Genomic DNA, 25,761 nt, shown 5'->3' on the forward strand with positions numbered 1-25,761 from the left:
CAGTATTTCTACCTTCAGCCAGCCCAGAGAATCTACGCACATTAGAACAATGGGTGCTAACGGTAGCATGAGGTGATGTAGTAGCAGTAGTTGCAGGTTATTTAACTGGAAAAACACAAAACCACACAAAAAGAAAATACCATTAATAATACGAAACATGCATAAATAAATTACCAACATATATGAGTATGATACAAGAGTTTTACACACAGAATGATCACTTTTCGTGCACGATTGCCTTACCAGCTCTCAATATACGTGCGAACGCTCTCTCACGCTGCGATGGAATGAGAACTTTCTGGTCAAAACAACTCTTCTGCGCACGCGCAAGAACACATGTGGATCTCTCGTATCAAAACACACGTACGTTGCAATTAAAAAAAGATGTTTCTCGTATCCTAAACTCACTGGAATAATTCCTATAAAAAAGTATCCCCGAAATTACACATGCCCCCAGGATCCAACCCCCCAACGAACATGAGTAAAGACAGTAAACACGACAAACAACACATTTACAACAACCATCCTGACGTCATAGCAGCGGAGAAGAAAAAGACCCCTTCTCTCCTCTAGAGGTCACTCGCTACCAGCTTGAATGTTTGTAAACATGTTTGTAGAAATGTATAATATGGTCGGAAAGACCCTATAAACTACACAGCGATATTGTCATGGAGGAGGTTCTGTATCGTTTATGATAGTCAGTCACTCATATTTGATACAGTCTGTTTCTGGCGAAAATGTAACTTATTCTGCTGAAGTAACATTAACGTTTTCTCACCATCACAAGTTGATGCTTTATATCCATAAGAGTCAAACTGCCGGGATCATTTGTTTATTTTTGGAACACAGCTCTTATTTGACGCGATATTAAACACGTCTATGGGGATTCAGAATGGGGGAAAAAAACGTGACCCAGGTAGGATGTGTACATTATGGCAGACTTCAGTGCTCTATTGATCTACCACAATGGGTGCTTATTAGAGTTGTAACGATATAGTAACTGCATCGAAAAATCGTTTTGAATCTTCAACGATCTATTATATCGATATGCAAACAGCAAAATATCGTATCGTTTGACTTTGTATCGTATCGAATCATTTTGCATGCAAATAATCGTATCGAATCGTTTTTCAATGCAAATAATCAATTTTATCAATACTAAGTACTTTTAAGAAGAAAAAAGAGAAAGAGGGGGTTATATCTAGTATCCAGGTATTTATTTTTCACACAGAAATTTTGGGTAAATAAATAGTTACTATATCGATTTTAAATCATTGAATCGAATCGTATCGTTCTAAATTAACCTGTCCTGTATCGTTCATGTATCGTATCGACTAAATCACTGAATCGAAACGTATGGTATGGTTCTAAATGAACCTGTATCGTTCATGTATCGTATCGACAACCAAGTATCGTGATACATATCGAATCGTTGTTAAAACGTATCGTTGCACCCCTAGTGCTTATCAACAATCCAACTCATGTGAACCCTTCTGTTATGTGACAACACCACGTGGCAACAGGAAACTTCAGGTGTTTACATGTCAAAGCATTAGATTAACATAGATTGGTGAAGCAATAGGAAGCGGCGCATGAATCCAGCGCCTCGGTTTGGATCCGCCCTTCAAGACCATCGATTGGGCTCGTTCTTTCAGTCTACTGTCTGTGTGATAATCTCTCTTTCCCCGCAGCCCCCCGTCCTCGTCCTCGCCCTGCCGCCACCCCCCCCACCGCTGCCGCTAACGGCAACAACGGCGACGGCCCCGGCTCTCACCGCCGCCGCGCCCTCACCAAGCCCCCGGTGCCCAAGCAGACCCCCCTGGAGAAGAAGCCGCCGGTGCCCCGCGCCCCGCGGACCCCCCGGCCCATCAACACCCCCACACCGGACCTGAAGAACGTCCGCTCTAAGATCGGATCCACTGACAACATGAAGTACCAGCCTGGTGGTGGAAAGGTACGAGACATCATTAAATACCATCCTGGTGGTGGAAAGGTACGAGATCATCGTGTGGCCTATAGTCTCCTGGGTATGTTCCTTCATAGATTGATGTGGCCTATAGTCTTATAGATTGATGTGGCCTATAGTCTTATAGATTGATGTGGCCTATAGTCTTATAGATTGATGTGGCCTATAGTCTTATAGATTGATGTGGCCTATAGTCTTATAGATTGATGTGGCCTATAGTCTTATAGATTGATGTGGCCTATAGTCTTATAAATTGATGTGGCCTATAGTCTTATAAATTGATGTGGCCTATAGTCTTATAGATTGATGTGGCCTATAGTCTTATAAATTGATGTGGCCTATAGTCTTATAGATTGATGTGGCCTATAGTCTTATAAATTGATGTGGCCTATAGTCTTATAGATTGATGTGGCCTATAGTCTTATAGATTGATGTGGCCTATAGTCTTATAAATTGATGTGGCCTATAGTCTTATAGATTGATGTGGCCTATAGTCTTATAGATTGATGTGGCCTATAGTCTTATAGATTGATGTGGCCTATAGTCTTATAGATTGATGTGGCCTATAGTCTTATAAATTGATGTGGCCTATAGTCTTATAGATTGATGTGGCCTATAGTCTTATAGATTGATGTGGCCTATAGTCTTATAGAGTGTGACAGTGTAGTGCACATTGGGGGGGACATTTTGAATCACTAAACATAGCTCTCCATCTGTCCTGTCAATAACAAGTCAACATACTGCTACTTCTCCATTTATAACTGTCTATGTCAGTGGTGTGAAGTAACTAAGTACATGTACTCAAGTGCTGTACTGTACTAATTTTTAGGTAATTTTACTTTACTGGAGTATTTCCAATTTTCTGTACTTTTACTTAAGTAGATGCTGCACAAAAGTAAGGCCACTGGCCTTATAGCGTTGCAGGATTTGTTGTTGGGTGTGTGTGTGTGTGTGTGTGTGTGTGTGTGTGTGTGTGTGTGTGTGTGTGTGTGTGTGTGTGTGTGTGTGTGTGTGTGTGTGTGTGTGTGTGTGTGTGTGTGTGTGTCTGTGTGTGTCTGTGTCTGTGTGTGTGTGCGCACACGTGCGCGTGTGTAGCAGCGTAACTTGGTAGCTGTGTATGTGTATCACATTTATATTGAAAGTCAGCAAAAATATGAATTAAATAACACAACCCTAACCTAACCCTAAAACGGAAATAAAGTAACCAAAAACGTATCATAATCCGCCCAAAACCCGGCGTGCGAGGGAAGCGCGCGTGCGGGGGGGGGGGGGGGGGGGGGCGCATCAGAGGAATCTTGCCTAGGGCGCTGATCAGCCCAGAACCGGCCCTGGTCATCGTAGCTTAGTTTTTATTTAGTTTTTATTTAGTTTTCTTCAGTGAAAAAAGGTTGTCGACAGACATTTTTCGTCATAGTTTTAGTCAACAAAATCAACACTGTAGTGTATGTAAACACATGAAGAGAAAGAAAAGGGATTTATTTATCACATACTCATACAGGTCCAAACAGTATGAGTAAGCTGTTTACTGTACATGTGTACAGTAAACATTATACTGTACATGTGTACAGTAAACATTATACTGTACATGTGTACAGTAAACTGACCACAGAACAGAGGACTGTCACAGCACGTCTCTGTCTTAATGCTGATGATCATAAGGAACACAGACTGTTCTTTGATCTATATGTCTCTGTATGTTGTTGTTCCACTGCCTTGCTGTCACATCCATTCCCCTTCTGTTCTTTACACACACACACACACACACACACACACACACACACACACACACACACACACACACACACACACACACACACACACACACACACACACACAGCCCTGGTGGTACTGACTCACTGACCCTTTGGCATTGTGGTATTTGGTTGGTGAATATAACTACGGTATTTGGTATTTGTGTTCTATTTATACTGCAGGAATGAACAGGATCTCACTGGTTATTTGTCTCATAATCCTTTCCTCCCTCAAGATGTATGCATCTGATTGGTGCTTCTTAACTACGTGCCACAGTACCGTGACATCTGATTGGTGCAGCAGTCTGCTTGTGTCATCAATGGTCATTGTCATGTTTGTTGCCGATTTGTGTGAATTTCAGCCTGTCCTATCCTGACCAAACTACTGACCAAACTACTGACCAAACTACTGACCAAACTACTGACCACATCAAACCAACAACATGACTCTTAATTGGTGTGAATTAATTGTGGGTTGTCTCCCCAGGTTGCCTCCACCCAGAACAACAAGACTTCAGACCCCTCCTCCACCCCTGCTGCCAAGGCCAGAGTGAGTCCCTACCACCACCTACACCCTACAGTATATGTACACCTATTCACTTATCTTCTCTATATCCAGCTTCTGCACCACAACAACAAAACATCACCCCCCCCCCTCCACCTTCAATGCAGTGTGTAGAGCTTCATGTCTACGCCTTCATTCATCCACTCATACTCTAACTGATCCTTCACCCTCCTCATCCATATCTCTGTAAATATGCAGTTATATATGCTTACCAACCCTGTGGTGAATACATCCTTAAATATATTCAATTCATGTATCATATACAGCAGGTCTACTTACATACACCCACCTCTGCTTACTGTTACACCCAGTTCCTGACAACCTACACCCTCACACAGTCCACTTGAACACCTATATACCGTATTGTCTCCACCAGGCCGAAAGGCGTGGCGAGAGTATGTTTTGCCCCCCGTCCGTCCGTCCGTCCGTCCGGCCGTGTGTCATTCTGTCTCTGAACAGCTAATCTCCGGCACTGCTGGCTTGATGCCAGTGAAACTGTGCACACACACTCCCTGGATGCCAGAGCAGAACTTCTGCCCCAGATGTTTCACATGGGCCTGTTATAGCACCACCAGGAGGTCGATTTGTGCAAAACACATTTTTTTTACAGTACTCCTACAGATTTTGTCCAAACATCACGCAAATCGGTACACAGTATCTCTATAGTCATTAACACATTGATTGCCAAGATATTAAACATAGTTTTCTATCCCCTTACCAGCGTATAATGACCTCAATCTGATGATATTTGAAACGCTGTGGAACCGACATTGTGTCCCAACAACAGTCCCCGTGGGTTAGCGGAGGGATCTGTGTATCCATAGGAACGACAACGTTCCAACCGCGATCCGCCATTTTGGGGCTTCGGCCCGCTGAAAACTAGTGGTTTTCAATGCAACAAAAAATAAACTGAGTTACAGCTGTTTTTCTGAAAATCCCAAACAGGAAGCGGATGGCTTCCTGTTTTTTTGGAATGACGTCACATCCACATTTTACTTACTCTAGTGACCATCGATCATACTTACTACTTATACTTATACTTATACTTATACTTATCTACTTACTCTAGTGACGATCGACCTTGTGGAATTTTCCAAAACAAATGAAAGAACGCATCAATGCGATCTTGGCAATCAATGTGTTAAACAAAACGGGTCTTTCAGATTTTTCACATTCCAGCCTGATTGGTGAATTCCGAACATTGCTGGCCCACAATAACCTACCTGACCTGTCCCACAATAACCTACCTGACCTGTCCCACAATAACCTACCTGACCTGTCCCACAATAACCTACCTGACCTGTCCCACAATAACCTACCTGACCTGGCGGAGACCTGTGCTCAAAGGAGCACTTTTTCTACTTTATACTTTGTTCAACCTGTTTTATATCCCCCAAAGAGATGTTGTTCAGACCCCCAAATACACCTGTTGTTGAACAGACCCCCAAATACACCTGTTGTTGAACAGACCCCCAAATACACCTGTTGTTGAACAGACCCCCAAATACACCTGTTGTTGAACAGACCCCCAAATACACCTGTTGTTGAACAGACCCCCAAATACACCTGTTGTTGTACAGACCTCCAAATACACCATGCTCAGGTCCAGACCTTTACCACCTGCATAATAATAACCCCTGTCATCTACAGTACATATACATATACACCTCCATCTACAGTACATAGTATACATATACAGCTCCATTGTAATGTAACTACATGTGTATAAACATTATGAGCACCGACCATGGGAAGGACAGAGAGAATCCATACAATGAACCACTCTGTAATGTACTGAATGTCAATGTCCTTACAGTATATCCTAGACATGTTTTGACACACAGTTTAGAAAACTGAATGAAATCTATTGGCTGTACACTGAACTTATCACAATTAATTATTGCAAGACAAAATATATATTTATATATATATGTATATATGTATGTATATATATATATATATATATATATATATATATATATATATATATATATATATATATATACATATATATATTCTAAAGCAATTACAACCATGTTGTGATTTGGTTAGGCAATTTAATTAGCCAAAATAAATGAATGAATCAATGTTGCTATTATACGTAATAATATACGTATGCATTAAACTATGCAGAGAGGTAGTTGTGATGACGTGTTTCCATCCTGGTGGAGATAACTGATTTACCATACAGCCTATAGCAGTGCTTCTCAACCTTTTCAGGTCACGACCCCCCAAAATAATCATATTTGAACTGGGGACCCCAAAATACTCATATTTGAACTGGGGACCCCCCACCCTGACAAGCAATTGGAATTGTGGGAGTTGAGGCATTAAATTTAGTTTGAATCGGTTCACTGTCACAGATAATTGTTGTGAAAATAGCAGATCTACAAGCTCACAACACCTCGCAACGAGCTGGTAGATCGGCTATTTTCACAATGTTTGACTCTTTCTTATATTATTTGACAATTGGGCCAATGTTTGAGCATGTTAAAACTCTTTTTAAAGCCACCATAGAGGAGAGGAATATCCAAAACTAACATTGTAGCCTGACCTAACCTCAAGGAAACATGTGACTAGCCCGATGTAATACAAAATCATCCATATTATGGAAAGATAAAATCATTCTAAACGTTGGATGAAATGTATTATCGTCCCGACCCTGTGAGGTTATGCTTACCCTCACTGTGAGGATGCTGTGATAATGACATAACAGAATTAACAGGACAATCACTATATATAGCCTGATAGATATAGAGTATGCACTTCATCAGTCACTGTAGCTTCAGCCTTCTAGCTTTACAAGCTCCTAGCTAACTGTGTCCCTTGATTTCAATACGTAATACTATCAATGTCAACATGCTGTAGAGGTGGCCCTGCACTGCAAACCTCTGCTTGAAGGACGTCGCAGCTGTGTGTGTGTGTGTGTGTGTGTGTGTGTGTGTGTGTGTGTGTGTGTGTGTGCGTGTGTGTGCGTGTGCGTGTGTGTGTGTGTGTGCGTGCGTGCGCGCTAACAGCTTGGTGAGTCATCCCAAGCTGTTGCCACCTGCGTCACGGTGCAGTCAGAGCGCGGTCCTGATTTAACCACAAGGCCTTTTCCACAGTGTGACACAGAGGAGAGAAGAACTGACACCTTCAGGGTAGAACAGCCTTTTAACCAGAGAAGTGATAACATGGAGGATGAAATGGAAACCCATGAACACAACACGTTACATCTTTGTCTGTGCCCTGGAATGGGGTGGGGCAGAGAGGATCTTTTCTTTTTGTTTTGTCAAACAGCGTCAAAATTGTCAACATTATCAATACTAAAAGATGCACAGTACAACAGCATGTTCGCTAGTTGACGTTCAACAAAGTACATAATGGGGTTTATGTAGTTAAACTATGCTTTTGTTCTCTGGAACACAAAGTCATTCCTTCTGCAGAACCTGTAACTCCCTTTTATTTCTCGTCCTGTGCTTTATTATTTTCCTCTGACATAAATTACTGAAGAACAATTCATGCTTTGAGCGAACCAAGCGTCGAACGACAAAAGTGTTGTGGAGGATCTTCTCAGGTGTTGCGTCATCAACTCTGTTACCGTGGAAACTACATTCACTCTCTTGTTTACATCGTGGTGATGATGTGGACAATTCGCCTCGAATCCAGCCTGATTCGCTACATTTGTCTTTTTCTCACTTCGCTACTCAGTCTGGCCACTAGGGTCCTATTTGACTCGTCTTTCAATTACGTAGGCAAGTCAGGAAGTGACTCAAGTTTTACATTGGGCAACACTGGTCCCGCCCCCCTTACAGACCAATCAGAAGCCGCGGCTGTTTTCTCCCGTTTGGGCACGGAGATAGGAGGCTTTCCAGACTGTGAAGCAAAGTGAGAAAAAAAGCAAGCAGGCTGGATCCCAGGCTAGTCGACCATATGAACGCTCAAAACGCTGAATGCTGTGAGAAACGTAGCGCAACGCCACGTTAAACACTTGTCGCTCAAAGCATCAATTGACCTTAAGAAGGAAGAGATCTGTTGTTTTTTCTCTCAGTATTGCCCCTTGAGGCTATCTATACTATACCATTACTTAATTGTAACATTTGCATTCCATGTTTTCATGTTTAATTCGGGAACATGCTTCCTTTACTCGCTATAACTGAACACAGATTACACTTGACTCTGTTGTGCTGCTATTAAAACAAGATGAGTTACTGATAGCATCAGTAAATTCTTCTCACATTCATCACGTGAGTCGAATCACAAATTATTCAATGACCTACGGATACATAACGATCCTCTTTCCTAATGACAGTAGCTCTTCCATTTCTAAAGCTGTTTCCTCTTAGCTTAAGCTTGTAGATCTGCTCTGGCCTCTGCTGCTTCTCTCATCTATCCAGCTTGCCTTCCTCTAATAGCTGTCTTCCTTTTTTTCTTTCTTTCTACCTGCTTGTCTGTCTGTCTGTCTCAAAACCTCTCCTCTCCTGCTCTCCTGTCTCTCTGCCTGTCGATCCTCTCTGTCCGTCTTTGTCTGTAGATTCAGATAGTGCACAAAAAGCTGGACTTCAGCCATGTCACGTCCCGCTGTGGCTCCAAGGACAATATGAAACATGTCCCTGGAGGCGGTAACGTAAGTACTGCAGGGGGCTGAGGGGAGGGGACTCTGGTCACCATGGACGCACGCCACCAGATTCTGACCTTCCGTTCATATACGTCCAAGTATACTGGCAAAAAAATATGTCTGATTTGTAACCTTTCAAGGGACATATCTGATCATTTCAAGGCGATCTAAAGAAGATCACCTTGATTTTCATATTCCATAGCTAACCTGTTTAGGTAGCTATGAAAAGATGTCTACCTTAAAGGCATAGTTCACCCAAAAAAATGGATCAGTCACCCCATGGAGACTTGAATTCATGGATATTTTGCAGTTTTTGTCGCATTCATAAGCCAATAATTTGATTACCAGCGGACCGGGAGGCAGTGGTTCCGGTAGGAGACACAAAGGAGAGTCTTTGTGTCTCCTACCGGAACCGCTGCCGGTCATCAAATTATTGTCTTATGAATGAGACAAAAAACAAAAAAATATCCACGAATTCAAGTCTCCATGGGGTGACTTAATCGATAGAGGAAAAAAAAGTCATTTTGGGGGTGAACTAACCCTTTAAATCCTATGCTGTGTCCTTCCGTAACGGCTGTGGTTTATGAGTGGATGCATGTTGCGATAGGATCGCTGTGACAGTGGCGCGTGGGTCGTTGTCGACGGAGCCACGCCCCACTGCCGCTAACAGAAAACGTAGAAATCTGATCTTTTCATGACTTTGTAAACGGCCCTAAAATCTGTTTCCTCTGTTTAGTCAGTCATCAAAAGATCCAGAGAAAACCCATCATTAGGCCTTTTTTTCATGTGTATGATTTGCTTAGCTAAAGAAATCTGGTAGTGTGTGTCCAACAGGACTGGAAGCAATCAATTTGAACTTGAAACAATTCACAAACGGATCCTTTTTTTGAAATCCAACTCTTTTTTACTATAATTGATAGAGAATGAATAATCCCTAACCGTAACCCTCTAGAACAGTGGTTTTCAACCTTTTTCACATCAAGGACCATTATTTATTGGGCATTTGAGCCAAGGACCACCATTTGATGAGGTTTAGACTCTCGGACCCAACACTTAGAGTATGTTGTTATCGTTGGATAAGATTTTGTCCACAATTCCATCCATGTTGTATTGATGTTGGTGGATTAGGAGAGATAACAGGCAAACGTTGATAAAAATGACAATTTTTCTACATTCTCTGATTGTGTAGACTTCTTGTAAATTAAGTTAAGTTAAGATGTTTCACAATAATTTAACTCTTGAGAGCGTAAAATGAAACCAAATGGACCCGTAAGGGTCCATTTGGTTTCATGTTACGCTCTCAAGAGTTAAAGATCTATAAGGGTCCATTTGGTTACCAACTCTCCATCATTTAGCTGGGGACCACCTGGAACCCCTTCCTGGACCACTGGTTGAAAACCACTGCTCTAGAATAGTTACTGATTGTATTTACTATTTGGAAGAACACCTGAAATGTAAGTGAATTGACCCAGACCTGCTGCCCCACCCCCTCAGGCATTGATCCCATCTGGTCCGTTTCCCATTGGCTGTGGGTTGCTTTCTGTTGCACCATTCTGTACTCTCTAATGACTGAACGTCTGCCAAGTATGCAAATGGTCGATCGTTCAGATCAGTATCGACGTTCAAAGATCTGAACAAAAAACACCGCCAAGACTTTACTGTATTTATATAGGAATGGTCATTTATGTGTTCTGATCGTGTGGCAAAGACCTGTTCTGTTGTGTAAACACATTCATTTGAGCATTTTTGGAAACTGTCTAATAATGATAATCATAATAATAACAATCTGTATTTATGTAACACCTTTCAAAACAGAGTTACAAAGTTTTCAGTTATAGGGCCTATATATTGCATTTCACTTTTTCTTAGTTTTTGGTTTTTGGTTCTGTGATTTGATTAGGGTTAGGGCTTCTATAAAAATAATCATTTTGTGGTCTTGCTAGTTGAACGGGCTGTTTGATTTGCTCAATATGTCACAGTGGACCCAGCAGGGAGAGAAAACGTTCTCCCCATTCGCCATGGTTTCGTGCACTGCATTAAGTACTTCCTCACATAATTTGTTCTTTTTAGTTGTTTATCTGTGTATATATAAAATACATACTTCTAAGCAAATCTCTTAGTTACACCAGCATTTGGTGTAGCCACCACCCCATTGTGAAGCAGTTTATGTTTAATGATGACACTTAAGAAAGATAACGCCAAACCAGAAGCAGTGGATATGGTGTAAATCAAACCAGAAGCAGTGGATATGGCTGATATATGAATATGGATAATTATAGCAATTCCCACGGTGTGGCAAAAGCTTAAAAAAGAGAGAAAATAAATCTGAGAATTATCAGTGTGTTTTATGCTTAAGGCTTTTACAACACATTGTAAGGACCTTAAGAAATACAATATGTTTTTATAAAACATCATAACAATCATGTCCACTTTAATCAAAACCGGAAAAACATAATCCAATACTAAACAGAAAACACAATATGAAGCACAATGGCATGGGAGTGTTCATGACTAGATGCTCACAACACAAACACTCAGGGCCAAATCAGTGGCAAATAATAAATGATGGTTGTATGGTTTATTTGACACGGTATGGTAAGGTTGTGGTCAGTAAAGCACCAGTACTAAACCGACTGGTGAAATAATCTACAGTAATGTATTGTTTACGGACACCTGATATGTTTTAGAGTTGGCAACTTCTAGACAAGACATATTGTACTACTGTAACGCATCTGTGTATATTTTGTATTATTATTTTATTTTATGTTTAAAAATATATATATTTTAGGATTTAGGAAACATGTATAGAATGGGCCTCAGGTCTTAATGGGTTAATATAGATACACTGATAGGAATACACTTTTTTGAAAATGTAAAAAAAAAAAATATTAGTAAATTATTTAGCTTTTTTTAAAACACAAATCTTCTCTTCTGGGGGTCACAGCCATGACACGAAAAAGTTTGAGAAACATTGTGTTGGATATGAATAGAGGCAAAGCTGATGTGCATTCTATCACCTCTAGGAAGGGAATCTAAATGGATTTATAGAGATAGATAGAATATAACAACACAATAATAAGAATACAAAATAAAGGTAATAATACTACTGAATGAGACAGAACAACATAATGATAATAAAGATAGAGACAGTAAAGTAAAGTAGACTTTCTTGTCTTCTGTTCTCCAGGTGCAGATACTGAATAAAAAGGTGGATCTGAGCAAAGTGACGTCCAAGTGTGGATCCAAAGACAATATCAAGCACAAGCCAGGTCCTCTTCTCTTCTCTTCTCTTCTCTTCTCTTCTCTTCTCTTCTCTTCTCTGCTCTGCTCTGCTCTGCTCTGCTCTGTTTAATCGCAAACACATCTGTGTCATGTGTAGATCTTCTTTGGGCTATTCAATAGCAGATACACATGCTCATAGCACAGCACCGAGTGGCGCACTATGAGCTTGTAGATCTGCTATTAAAAAAAAACTAAAAACGGTGTAAATCTTTGAATATACATATATATTTTAAAGCAAACATTTGTAAAGTGTGTTGTTCTTGTTCCAGAGACCTCCCAAAGTATAATATAATGGTTATGTAGCTCAAATCTAAAATGACACGTGTGTGATGCAATGATGCGTTCGCGGATTGAATGGGTTAAAAGTGGTTAATTCTATCCGATTCTATTTGTATTCTATTATCTACCCCCCCCCCCCCCCCCCCCTCAGGTGGTGGAGATGTAAAGATCGACTCTCAGACGGTGAACATCAAAGCTAAGTCTAAGATGGGATCCATGGACAACGTGGGGCAGAAGTCAGACAACGGACAAGCTAACGGCCACAAGGTGGGGCTGTAACACAGTGCATCATTTATAACACATCATTTATAACACAGGCCAACATTTAGCAGCCTGGTGCTGAGACTGGGAGAGGATAGGGGTTGAAAGCACCGTGTTGGGACCAGGGTACATGTGAGATCTCTGGCCCTCGTTTATCAAAGTTGCGCAGACCAAATAATGGGCGTATACGCCAAGATCACCGCAATTGTGGGGATTTATCAGTCTATCATGACTTTGACTTGAGCGTACGGCCCGCTCAGATCTCACGTCTGGTCTGAGGACGTGTAGGCTTTTGTTCTATTGTAGACATGTGGAGCAGCATGACCGTCTGACAGGTATCTAAACATATGTATTCACTCCAAACATGCTACACACATGTTAAAGATATGTCCATCTAGTCTACATGTGACATGTTACACACAACCAGCCAGGCCTTGCCCCATCGTGCTTTCATCAGCGTGTATTCTCAAACATTTTCTCTTTCCCCCACAAATAGGAGTCTGTTTTAGAGAAACCTGGTCAGCCGGGGCGCCTGATGGAGGGGAAAGGAACTGGTTGGAATAACGTGTTCCTTCCACACGCTACGTCCAACCAGGGGAACTCCCCCCTGTCAGTTGACAAGAAGGTCAGTTGGCTCTCATGCATTGAAGGAGGCATGAGCTCGGCCCTGGGCTCCCTAGGATGGCGGGGGGAGTGTAGTGCCCAGGATCACTTAGAAAATTGGCACCGGGTGAAAACAAAGGGGTTACAAAATCGTGGGATAAAAATTCAAGTAAAAAAGAGAAACCTAACCCTAACTGAAGTGGTAACTAATTTTTGCCATTCACTATTTTATCTGAATGTTTATTTTATCTGGCTGGGCGTGCATTTGTGTGTGTGTGTGTGTGTGTGTGTGTGTGTGTGTGTGTGTGTGTGTGTGTGTGTGTGTGTGTGTGTGTGTGTGTGTGTGTGTGTGTGTGTGTGTGTGTGTGTGTGTATCTGTGTGTGTGTGTGTGTGTGTGTGTGTGTGTGTGTGTGTGTGTGTGTGTACATGTGCACATGTTTATTCATGTTCACGTGTGTACAGGAGGACAAGGCAGAGGGGAAGACGGCATCGCCCCCTAGTGGCACTCCTGCAGCAGGACCAGGAAGTGTTGCACAGGAGAACGGGGTGAAGGAGGCCACGCCCACTCCCTTTGGGGGGGATGGACTGAGGGAGCCCCTCCTCCTTGGCATGGAAAAACGCATCACTGAGACAAGTACGTACACACACACACGCACGCACGCACGCACGCACGCACGCACGCACGCACGCACGCACGCACGCACGCACGCACACACACACACACACACACACACACACACACACACACACACACACACACACACACACACACACACACACACACACACACACACACACATTCACATTTTCACTCTGAAAAGTCATGTTCATATTATCCGTGATGGCTGCCCTCACGTAGATCGCCTCATTACACGTGTATGTAAACATGTATCCGGTGGCGGTAATCTGTTGCATAGCTGTGGCTGTTTGAACGTGGCTTGTTTTTGGCAGGCAAAGAGCTTGTAGATCGGCTATTTTCAAATGGCCGAAATGTATATAGGGCTGAAGTGGTTAGTCTATGTTTTGTAACTAGTAACTATGTGGTGCGTTCACACGGGTATGCCTTTCGGCCTGGCGGAGAGAATAATAATAATAAAACGTCTCTCTGTCTCCTCTTGTTTCCTCCGCAGACTGAGTCACAGTGACCTGTAGCTATTGGAGGGAAACGCATGGCGCTTGCCCACCTGCCAATAAAAACCAACCAACCACAGCGCAGTCATCTCCCTCTGGCCCGGCCCCTCACCACGCCCACATCGCAGCACCCAACCGACCCGACCCATTGGCTCTCAGTGTTCCTCTGGGGTCTGTCTGACAACTTCCTGCTCTAAACCTGTTCCTCTGGGGTCTGTCTGACAACTTCCTGTTTTAAACCTGTTCCTCTGGGGTCTGTCTGACAACTTCCTGTTTTAAACCTGTTTCTCTGGGGTCTGTCTGACAACTTCCTGTTTTAAACCTGTTCCTCTGGGGTCTGTCTGACAACTTCCTGCTATAAAAACCCTGACCTTTTTGACCTCTTGACAACATTTTGATTAACCCTTAAATACCTTGCCTAATTCTTCAAAGCAAAGCACTTCCTGTTTCTCTGTGTTTTCTCTGTCTGGGGTTCCACTCATTATTTATTTATTTGTATTTATTTGGTGTAAAGTAAAGAGGAGACCCTCTGCCCCCACGAGTGGTGTAAAGGGTGTATGCCAGTGGTGGAAAAAAGTTTACTTAAGTAAAGGTATCAATACTGCAATGTAGAAATACTCTGTTGCAAGTAAAAGTCCGGAATTCAAAATGTACTTGAGTAAAAGTACAAAAGTAATGGTATCAAAATGTACTTAAAGTACCAGAAGTATAAGTACGCATTATGCAGAATGTCCCATTTCACAAGTTTTCAAATGTATGAAAATCTTTTGAGAATAGCCGATCTACAAGCAGAACGTGTCGCATCGCGCCGTGTTCTGAGCTTGTAGAACGGCTATTTTCGACTGGCCGAAATGTATATAGGGCTGAAGTGGTTAATGTATGTTTTGTAATGATGATCAAAATCTACAAAGTAACTAGTAACTAAAGTTTTCAAATAATTGTATTGGAGTAAAACGTACACTATTTGGATCAGAGGTGTAGTGGAGTAGAAGTAAAAGTATTGGAAATTGGAAATACTCTAGTAAAGTACAAATACCTAAAGAAAATGTTTTTCCACCACTGGTGTATGCAAATATATGGAGCCGTGCATACATTTCCAGTAGTTAATTCTCAGATAGTCAAATAATCTTAATCAGCAGCCCTGTAATCATCCAAACCCAATTTCTGATCCCATGAATGTGTTTTTGAACTCTCTGGGAGCGGTTCAAATCCCTCTGGCTTTAGACCATTTTGATTGTCCAACGTTGGTCCCCATTCGTCCAGGGGCCTTTCCTTATCACCAGGCCCAGCATGTTCCTTTTAGTGACCCTCCCCCCCCGCCCCCCCCAACCCCCCAACCCCCCAACCCCCCAGACCCTTAACATTTAGAACCAGACCACAGGAACCCGCTGAGGGTTTAGCTAGTTAGCCAGTCAGCCTCCTAGCTGTTAGCAGATAGCATAGGGACAAGTCAAGGACACTTTGAAATCAGCACATTCCAACTCCTCAGCCAGCCAGCACCTTCTTAAACCATCCACTATACTTCACAATAACGTGTTTATGTAGATCACTATAATATACCTCATTACATCATTATTACAGTCCTCTATTTTCCCCGGTTATTCATTATGGAATATGCTATATCTCTGTACGATTAAATATGTCCCAGCTAGCAGTGATAGGCGTAGAGGAAGAGGTAAGATCATAGGATGACCTGATGGAGACAAAGGCTAAAGTCACTGTATGTTACTGAGTACATGAGGAATAAGGGATGAGTGGGGCGTCTGTACCTATTTTCTGGGTTCAGTAGTTTGGGCTCCCAATGCATTGTGGTCCAAATCTTCATGTATACTCCATCACTGGATGGATGAGGTCACTGGCCGAAAACAACTGATGTTGTTAGCTTGAAAATCTGTTTTTTCTTTTCAGTCAGTGACACCATGGTATAAATTAGACTTAAAAGTATACTTAGTTTAGAAAATATAATAAAACTAACTCCCAAACATTATACACAGTGTCATTGTTAGGCTAATAACGGTTCTTCAATCTAAACTGTAACACTGATCACTAGATGGCCTGTGCTTATAGCACACTGATTCAGATCTGTTCAATGAACACGGCCACAGCTTATTGCACACACACACACACACACACACACACACACACACACACACACACACACACACACACACACACACACACACACACACACACACACACACACACACACACACACACACACACACACACACACACACACACACACCACAGTGGATGTATGTACAAATACAAATAAATACAAACTCTACTTGTCAGGCTTGGCTCTCGTTGAGTTCCATACGTTCCCAAACTTTTTGAACCAAACCTTTCAGAGTGATTAGCCCCGCCCCCACACTTTAATTAAATTGTATCTAATCTAATCTAATCTAATCTAACCCAATCTAATCTAATAATACTTTAATGTTGAATATTAAACTTGTCCCACTCTATAACTGATTACTGCATGATTAACCTTTTATCTTTTTAACTGCCTTTATCTTTTTCACCAGGGCATCAAACCGTAGTCTGGTCCAAACACAGACCATCAGCTCAATTAATTTATGTTTAAATATATATATATATATATTACCCATGCTATACATTTTCTAGAGGTAAACCCCACTCCCATACAGTACAGCCCCTGCACAGTTCCATGGGAGACCCCATGGGTCACGCTGGGCCGTAGCTATTATCTGATTGGCCGTCAGAGAGAGATAGACAGCAGCAGCACCCTCTGGCTTTTCCTGGTCATGTGTTTTTTTTTAACCCCAAGTGGACAGGATGTGAGGTCACGGAGCCACACCCACCTTCTCTAAACACCTCCTACTAGCCGACGCCGATGTCGTCGTAGAGACTGCGGTAACTTTCTTCTCACACACACACACACAAGCACAGATACAGTAGGTTACACACACACACACACACACACACACACACACACACACACACACACACACAAAACAAACATCAACGCTCTACAATAAAAAAAAATACAATAGTCAAATACGTTAGAAAACATTTTTCTGTGTTTTAAAAGTAAACCCACTGTGTGTGTTTCCATGTGATGATAATTATGTGTTGTTCTGTTGTTCCATATTATCACAACATCATGACATAATAAGATCACCTCTTCCAGCCTTTTATCCTCTAACACAGCTCTCTAACAGCAATACAGTGTTCTCTCACACACACACACACACACACACACACACACACACACACACACACACACACACACACACACACACACACACACACACACACACACACACACACGCACTATTAACTACGGACAGGAGAGCAAAAACAGGGAGAGACCAAAACCTTATTAAACATGATGAGACATGTTGATAAACTTATTAAGGAACAGAAAGGTATAACAATGGAGATCTAGAACCTTCTATTATTTATTTGAACAGAGAACATCACATTCCTGTTCTTTGCTCTTTAAGGTGAAACAACACTGTGATATTATTCTGATTGACGCCCCGCCCCCCCCCCCCCCCCCCCGCAGGGTAAACAGTTGCTACGGTACGTGTCACCAACTTAACTTATTATCACGATTAGAAATGGAACGTGGGTTTCAGATGAAAGTGAAGGATAACTTCTATATTTAGTGTGTTATGTGACTGGGATGGTTTATATTTAATGTGTTATATGTGACTATAGGATGGTTTCAGGTGAAATTGAAGGATAGCAGCGTTTTTGCAGCCTGTTTGTTGCGTTTAGCTTGTTGTCAGATGCGTGAAGTGTTGTTACTGGATCCGACCTGTAGAGGGCGCACACTGTAGCCTGTGGAACACTGATAGTCTGGCTTTCTTTTTCTTTTTTTCTAGATTTAGACAAAGGCTGAGTTTTAGATTTGACATTGACACAAACTACAGAAAACCCCCAGAAAACATCCGTTTTCCATCTAAACCAGCCCACTTCTTCTCATGGGCCACAGACAGTATGAAGATGTTATTGTGTGTTTATCAGTGAATACTCAATATGGTTATGTACAGTACAGCTTTAACCCTTAAAACATCTTAAGTCGTACGTTTATCTGATCCTTTATGATGCAATAGTGTAATGCAAAGCTGCTTTTACTGTATGTCAGTAAATATTATCTTCTGTGTTTGAATGTGTGGCCAGGAGCTGAACTATTGGTAGTCAAAGCACTGATAATCAAACAGCAAATGATCAAATAATCAACAACAAAGACTAGATGCCTGAAAACGCCGTATCGTCTAAAAAGTACAGTAAAGTATTGATTCCAGAAAAAAACATTCCCATGACTTGTTGAAAAACACTAAAACAACAGCAAACAACATGACATATAAACATGTGTGAATCATATTTATGTGAAACAATGTGAATCTTTCTTGGAGAATGACGTGAAAGCACTTTGAAAGGTCTTAGGAAGCGCCGTATGTCCATAATAGGAGCCGGTTAGTAGTTTCTTTGTAAGGGCAAAAAGCTACCATACGACTGGACGAGCAGATCTCGTGTCCCCCCCGGTGACATAGTTTCCTGTCGACTCATTGGTCGGGTTCGTGGATTTGTAGTGGTTATTGGTGTCGTGCTATTGGCTAATGATGGTCTGTCACTCAACTCTCCGGTCTGCCCTCCTGTTGTGCCTGATTAGGATTTGCTAATTGTTACTTTCTGGCCGAGGTGCAAAAAGTCCAAAAAATCACTGTAACTTCAAAACGTGATCACTTCCTTTTATTGTTTACAACGCTATCTTAAATGAGGTTTAGGCAGTGGCGTGCACAGACATTTTGAGGGGCAGGTGCTCAAGTAAATTATATTTTTTTGTGTACTTGGTCTGCTCTTTTTTCCCTCTACACCTATACCTCTTTGCCAAAAATAGCCGATCTACAAGCCCACAAAGCCCACAACGCCGGCGTTGTGGGCTTGTAGATCTGCTATTTTTGGCTAAAGTTCTCCTCAGAAAAGGGATGCTGGGTTTCGAGTGGTTATGGTAAAAAGAAAAATCATATCACATAAAGATTTGGCGGACCCCCTGTAGTAACTCTGAGGACCCCCTAGGGGTCTCGGACCCCCTGTTGAAGACCCCTGCTGTAAACTGTAAAAAAAAAACGTTTTTTTTCTTTTATCCGAAAGGGCACTTCTGGTCAAGAGGGCAAAGGGCAGGTGCTCTAGCGCCACCTAGAGTCTATCTGTGCACGTCCCTGTAGATGAGGTTTAGGCATACAGTACATTTCCCAGTGAGATAACGGTTAGGTTTGTGATTCTAGTTAAGGTTGAATAGGGTTATAAGTATTAAGAGTAGGATATATAATAATATGTATAATCAGGTTTAGTGAGGGTTTGCAGCTTTGGTCAGAATGTAACAACTGATTCAGTCTAACGTGTTTTCACCACCTTTTCAAACCCCCCAGTTCTAGCGCTTTACTAGTCCCTCACACTACTGTCCTCTGTACATAGACACCACCATGTTTTTATCACTATAAAAAGTAACTAAAATCTAATACATCAAATAAAAGAAAACGAGAAAAGAAAATAGATAAAAAAAATAGAACCTGAAGTTACTGACGGGGTGATGTTGACAAAATGAGCTCTGACGTTCTTAAACCTGTTATCATTATGGTTGATATTAATATTAATATTATTATTATTATTGCGAGGGAAGATGTAAGGAGTGTTTGCCTTTTTTCCGCCAAGAAGAGGGCTGCTGAAGTTTCAAGAATGTTTTTAAAAAATGTATTGTATTAAAAATGCAAGATTATGAGGTTTACTTGTACGAGGTTTGTCTTTGTTCTGTTTTGGAAGATAGACCCAACGAAAAGTAAAACACTGGATTCAGACGGATGGGGCAGGAGGGTCGTGTGCGTCGGGTTCCTCTCGGTGTAGTCACAGATACCAGACTTATGTCACACAGAGGCTCAAACCCGTTACGTTCTGCCGTGCGTCCTGTGTTTGTGACCATAAGTATACATCGGGCTCGACTCCAGTGGTGGAAAAGTCCTTAAATGTTTTACTGAAGTAAAAGTGTCAAGCAATATAGAAGTACTCTGTTACAAGTAAAAGTCCAGAATCAAAGATTTACTTGAGTTAAAGTACAAAAAGTATTGGTATCAAAATGTACTTAAAGTACCAAAAGTAAAAGTACTAAAATGTTTGAAAATAGCAGATCTACAAGCTCACAGATCTACAAACTGCAAAGTAACTTGTAACTAAAGTTTTCAAATAATCGTCGTGGAGAAAAAGTACAATATTTGCCTCTGAGATGTAGTGGAGTAGAAGAAAAAGTACTGAAAATCTGCAATACTCCACTAAAGTAAAAAGAAATACCTCCACATTTTTACTTGAGTAAATGTACTTCACACCACTCGATTCGATGTCATCCTGCTCAGCAGGGCGTAACGGCACCCGGCAAACATGGCCTGCTCCATCCGCTTGATGCCCTGCACCCCCCCACCCCCCCACCCCCCACTTAGATTCAACAGTGACCAGTATCAGTCTTATGGCATGTGGTAGCAAGTCATCTGTTTTGTATTAGAACAGCTCCTAATCTAGACATCTGGTTAGATCTACCAACACCCACAGCTTAATGTGTAAACCAGGGATGATTCATTTGGCACAATTTGACACAAAAGGATTTCACTCTGAACGGACATGATGACATGATGAAGTCACTCTCTTAACCCTTTAAGACCGGGAATGCATCTGTGTGTCATTTTTAGATTTCGTTGGGCTATTCAAAAATAGCAGATATAAAAGCCATGAGCTTGTATATTTGCTATTTTTGAAAAAAATCATGAACAAAAAAAAGTTTGGGATTTTTTTCAAAAAACTGTTAGGATTTTAGAGGAAAAAAAAGAATGGCCTCAGGTCTTAACGGATTAACCCATTAAGACGTGAGGCGCTTCTTACAAAAAAATCTAAATCCTAACAGTTTTTGGAAAAAAATCTAAACCTTTTTTTTTTTCAAGATTTTTCAAAAATAGCAGATATACAAGCTCATAGCGCGGCACTCGGTGCCGCGCTATGAGCTTGTAGATCTGCTATTTTTGAATAGCCAAAGAAAACTAAAGTGACACAGATGCGTTCCAGGTCTTAACAACCCATTAAAGGGTTTTAACAACATGGGTTGTTAAAGAGACTAAACTAAAGTAAATGCTTTGAAACCCAGGAACAAAGTGAGTGTTGGTAGATTATGAACCACGGAGCCCCTTGCTATTGTCTCCCACCTACAGAGAACACATTCCAACACTGAAAACAAGCTTCCTCCACTCGTCTCCTTAGAGCGAAGGAAGGGGGGAAACGTACCCGATACGCTCGGTGGACTTATTTAATTTAAACGTTGCTGTGAGTTGAGAAGAGGAGACGAGAAAAGGAAAGCTATACGTTCCAGTCGTGTGTGTGGTGTGTGTAGTACTGTAGTGTGTATACTGTATTATTCTGTAGGGCACAACACCATGGTTAAGAGCATGCGGAAGACAAAACTTGCTCCATCTGCTGGTTGTTAGAGGCATCTGTTATTTTAGGTATAGAGCTCGTCCTAACCCTCGAACCCCTTTGACCTTTGACCTGAGATGAATATTTGGTATGAAAGAGATGTTCATTGTGATTAATTGTTAAACCAGTGATGTGAATATTAATCATGAAATAAAAAGATGAGCAAAAGATAAGTGTGTGTGTCTGTTTGTTGTTGTACTCAACAGCTCTGTGGAATCATTATGTAATAGGGATGTTAACAATTCATCTATAATCCATTAACTACCGTTAAGAATTTAAAAATAAAGTGAGTTTACCATAATCATATCATATTCAAGGGCTTTTGGAGATCATTAAGACTGCAGAGGGGAGGTGTGTGTGTGTGTGTGTGTGTGTGTGTGTGTGTGTGTGTGTGTGTGTGTGTGTGTGTGTGTGTGTGTGTGTGTGTGTGTGTGTGTGTGTGTGTGTGTGTGTGTGTGTGTGTGTGTGTGTGTGTGTGTGTGCGTGCGTGTGTCTGTATCCAGCTGATGCTTGTTGATGCTCGTTAATGTTATATATATATATATATATATATATATATATATATATTCTGTGCCCCAACATGGAGCAGAAGTCCACACACCAAGAAGGTGGATGCGGCCATTAACAACGCCCTGAGGATCATAACTGGCTGCCTGAAACCCACCCCTGTGTCCTACCTGCCAGTCCTAGCAGGAATTGCGCCAGCCAGCCTACGGCGAGAGGCTGCCACCCTCGCCCTAGCAAGGAAAGCCCAGGAACACGATTGGCACCTCCTCCATGACACCACAACCATGGCAACACCTCCAAGCAGACTCAAGTCCCGCCACCCATACAACTTGGCGGCCCAAGAGATGCTCACTTCCATCCCGGAGGACCTGTGAACTAAAGCCTGGCTGGCGGCGGCATGGAAGCAGGAGTGGGAGTCGGCAGGACAGACACGCATACACCACTATATCCGGGACCCTGGAGATCGCCGGCAATGGACCCTCCTGAACCGCCTACGCACCGGGGTTGGCCGCTTCAAAGCACCTATGAAGAAGTGGGGTCTAACAGACAGTGCAGCATGTGAGTGCGGGGAGCCTGAGCAGACTGCCAACCACATCATCACCGCTTGTCCCCTACATAGACCACCTTCAGAGGAGGGCCTCTTCAGATTGGGACCTGAGACGAGGACATGGCTACACGACACAAAGCTGGACATATGATGACGATACACGAAAGAAGAAGAATGTTATATACATCAAGGCAATTATGTTTCTGCACTCATTTTAGGTTTCGGACCGAGGAGGAAGAAACTTCCTTTTGGTCCTAAAAAATGCCGCTTTATCAATTAATCGGTTAATCGATCAATAAGGTTATCTATTATCAATTAAGATATTTTGAGATGGGGGTCCGCAGACAAATAAAAACCATTTTGGGGGTCCTTGACTCTAAGGTTTGCGAACCACTGATATTATAGCAACATATTTTTTTTTCTCCCAAAAAACGGTTAGGATTTAGAAGACATTTGTAGAATCCCCCAGAAGCAAAGATTTGAGTTACAAATATTTGCTTAAAAAAATATATTTTTTTCATATGCGATTTTCCAAACAATTGCAGATCTACAAGCTCGTATGAGCTTGTAGATCTGCTATTTTTGAATAGCCAAAGAAATCGGGAAAAAATGACACAGATGCGTTCCCGGTCTTAAAGGGTCAATGGACCGCTTGTGATGCAAGTCTGAGAGGTTGTTGTTGTTTTTGTACCAGCAGGTTCAACCAGTGATGACGCAATAAAAGAGCCATATAGTGTAAATGTATTCCCCATAGTGAATGTACAACAGGAAGTGTCCACTGAACCCATTCCCCTCCTCGTCATTATGGATCCCACCGCAGTTCCAGGCAAACCCCGCCCCCGCTGCTCAGAAGGCCTGGTGACGCAAGCAAACCCCGCCCCCCGCTGCTCAGACGCCCTGGTGACGCAAGCAAACCCCGCCCCCCGCTGCTCAGAAGCCCTGGTGACTCAAGCAAACCCTGCCCCCGTATGTTTTGATGTTTAATCTGTGCATTTATAAGTTCAAACTTGGTCTTGATAGAAAGGAATTTCTCTCAGTAAGGAATGATGGCACATACACGAGTTTCCGCTTCAATGGACTGTCTGTACATTGATCCGTTTAACTGCAAAACAAGACACTAGTCTTTTATACAGGCCAATTAATGATATGCCACCCAACTTGTAATATAGAGTATTAATATTATCTTCATTGTTTCTCTGCTGGCCTTTACCGCGGCCCTTAGTCTGAGGACATGCTATTCAAGGCCCGTCCAAGGTCCCATTCTCAGCTGTCCTCGTGTCTTTGACTTTTATCGTCACACCAGCAAAGGTGTAAGGGCACACACACACACACACACACACACACACACACACACACACACACACACACACACACACACACACACACACACACACACACACGTCCTTGTCCCGCTCAAGTTTGAAATAGGAACCGACATTTCATTAGAGGGCTTTCTATTGTTAGAGTGCTTGAGGTGGTGTTGAGTGTCTGTGCCCCCCCTTCCCCCCCCCCCTCCATGTGTCTTTGTCTTCAGTCCTAAGTCCTCACCATCGCTCAGACTGAGAGGAAGACATTGGCCGTTGCGTGTGGGCTCTGAGAACATCATGTATTCTCTAAAGGATGTTTTACTTCTGATGAAGCAACGCACATGTCAGAGAGACATACAGCACAGCAGGTACAGTAGGCCAACTATTATAATTATTATGAATTATGGTAACAGTTATAGTAACTTCTGCATGTACTGTATATTTCATGGTGTTCACATAACTGCTGTAGCATAATATTCTATGCAGCTCTTAAATGAGGATTCAGGGATTACAGATGAAGATCTGAGGTCATTGGTATCTATATATGCAATCACAATAAGTGCCATTGCATGATTTTACTTCTTTCACAATATTGTATCTGGGACGTTTATAATGAGTGAAACAATGTGTGTGCATACTGTATACATCAAAATAAGCTTTTACAAATCTCTCAACAGTTTTCAACAGTTGTTTCATCCTGATAATCTGTTACCCCATTCACATGTAGCAGTGGTTCTCAACCTGTGGGTCAGGAAAATCATCAACCTTGGGTCCCCACATGATTCTATTTTTATGACAGATGACAGTGAAGTGACAATTTAAGAACTTTTAAGACCTCAAAAAGAAAAGAAAAGACAAAGACCAATACTGCATGAAATTAATCAACAAACTAGGCCTACTATAAAAACTGGTCATATTTCAGAAATATGATGATTATTTAGTTAAAATATGATGATAATTTTGGGGGTTGAGAACTAGGCTCATACAGTTGAATTGTCAGCTTCCCTCACCTGTGTAACCAGCTGTGATATACTGTACTGCAATGTAGAAATACTCTGTTACAAGTTAAAGTCCGGGATTCAATATTTACTTGAATAAAAGTACAAAAGTATTGGTATGAAAATGTACGTAAAGTACCAAAAGTTGAAAGTACTCATTATGCAGAATGACCCATTTCAAGTTTTCAAATGTATAAAATGTATACAAATCTTTTGAAAACAGCAGATCTACAAGCTCACAATGGGTCGCATCGCGACACATTGTGAGCTTGTAGATCTGCTATTTTCAAATGGCCGAAATGTATGCAGGGCTGAAGTTAATGTATGTTTTGTTATAATCAAAATCTATAAAGTAACTAGTAACTAAAGTTGTCAAATAATTGTAGTGGAGTAAAAGTATATTATTTGCCTCTGAGATGTAGTGGAGTAGAAGTAAAAGTACTGAAAATTGGAAATACTCCAGTAAAGTAAAAGCACCTTA

At 41.7% G+C, this 25,761-nt stretch overlaps 1 protein-coding gene across 1 annotated transcript; it reads left to right on the forward strand.

The window, feature by feature from the left end:
* Positions 1–477: 477 nt before the first annotated feature.
* Positions 478–22,802, forward strand: LOC311045227 (uncharacterized protein; the record flags this gene model as incomplete). Its single annotated transcript, XM_084057028.1, has 7 exons — positions 478–490; positions 1,692–1,993; positions 8,796–8,888; positions 12,067–12,148; positions 12,592–12,707; positions 13,768–13,939; positions 22,606–22,802. 7 exons carry the CDS (start codon positions 478–480, stop codon positions 22,800–22,802), a joined length of 975 nt encoding a protein of 324 aa, XP_083913154.1.
* Positions 22,803–25,761: the final 2,959 nt, after the last annotated feature.

Source organism: Gymnoscopelus microlampas, assembly GCF_963454915.1.
Source record: "Gymnoscopelus microlampas genome assembly, chromosome: 5".
NCBI lineage: Eukaryota > Metazoa > Chordata > Actinopteri > Myctophiformes > Myctophidae > Gymnoscopelus > Gymnoscopelus microlampas.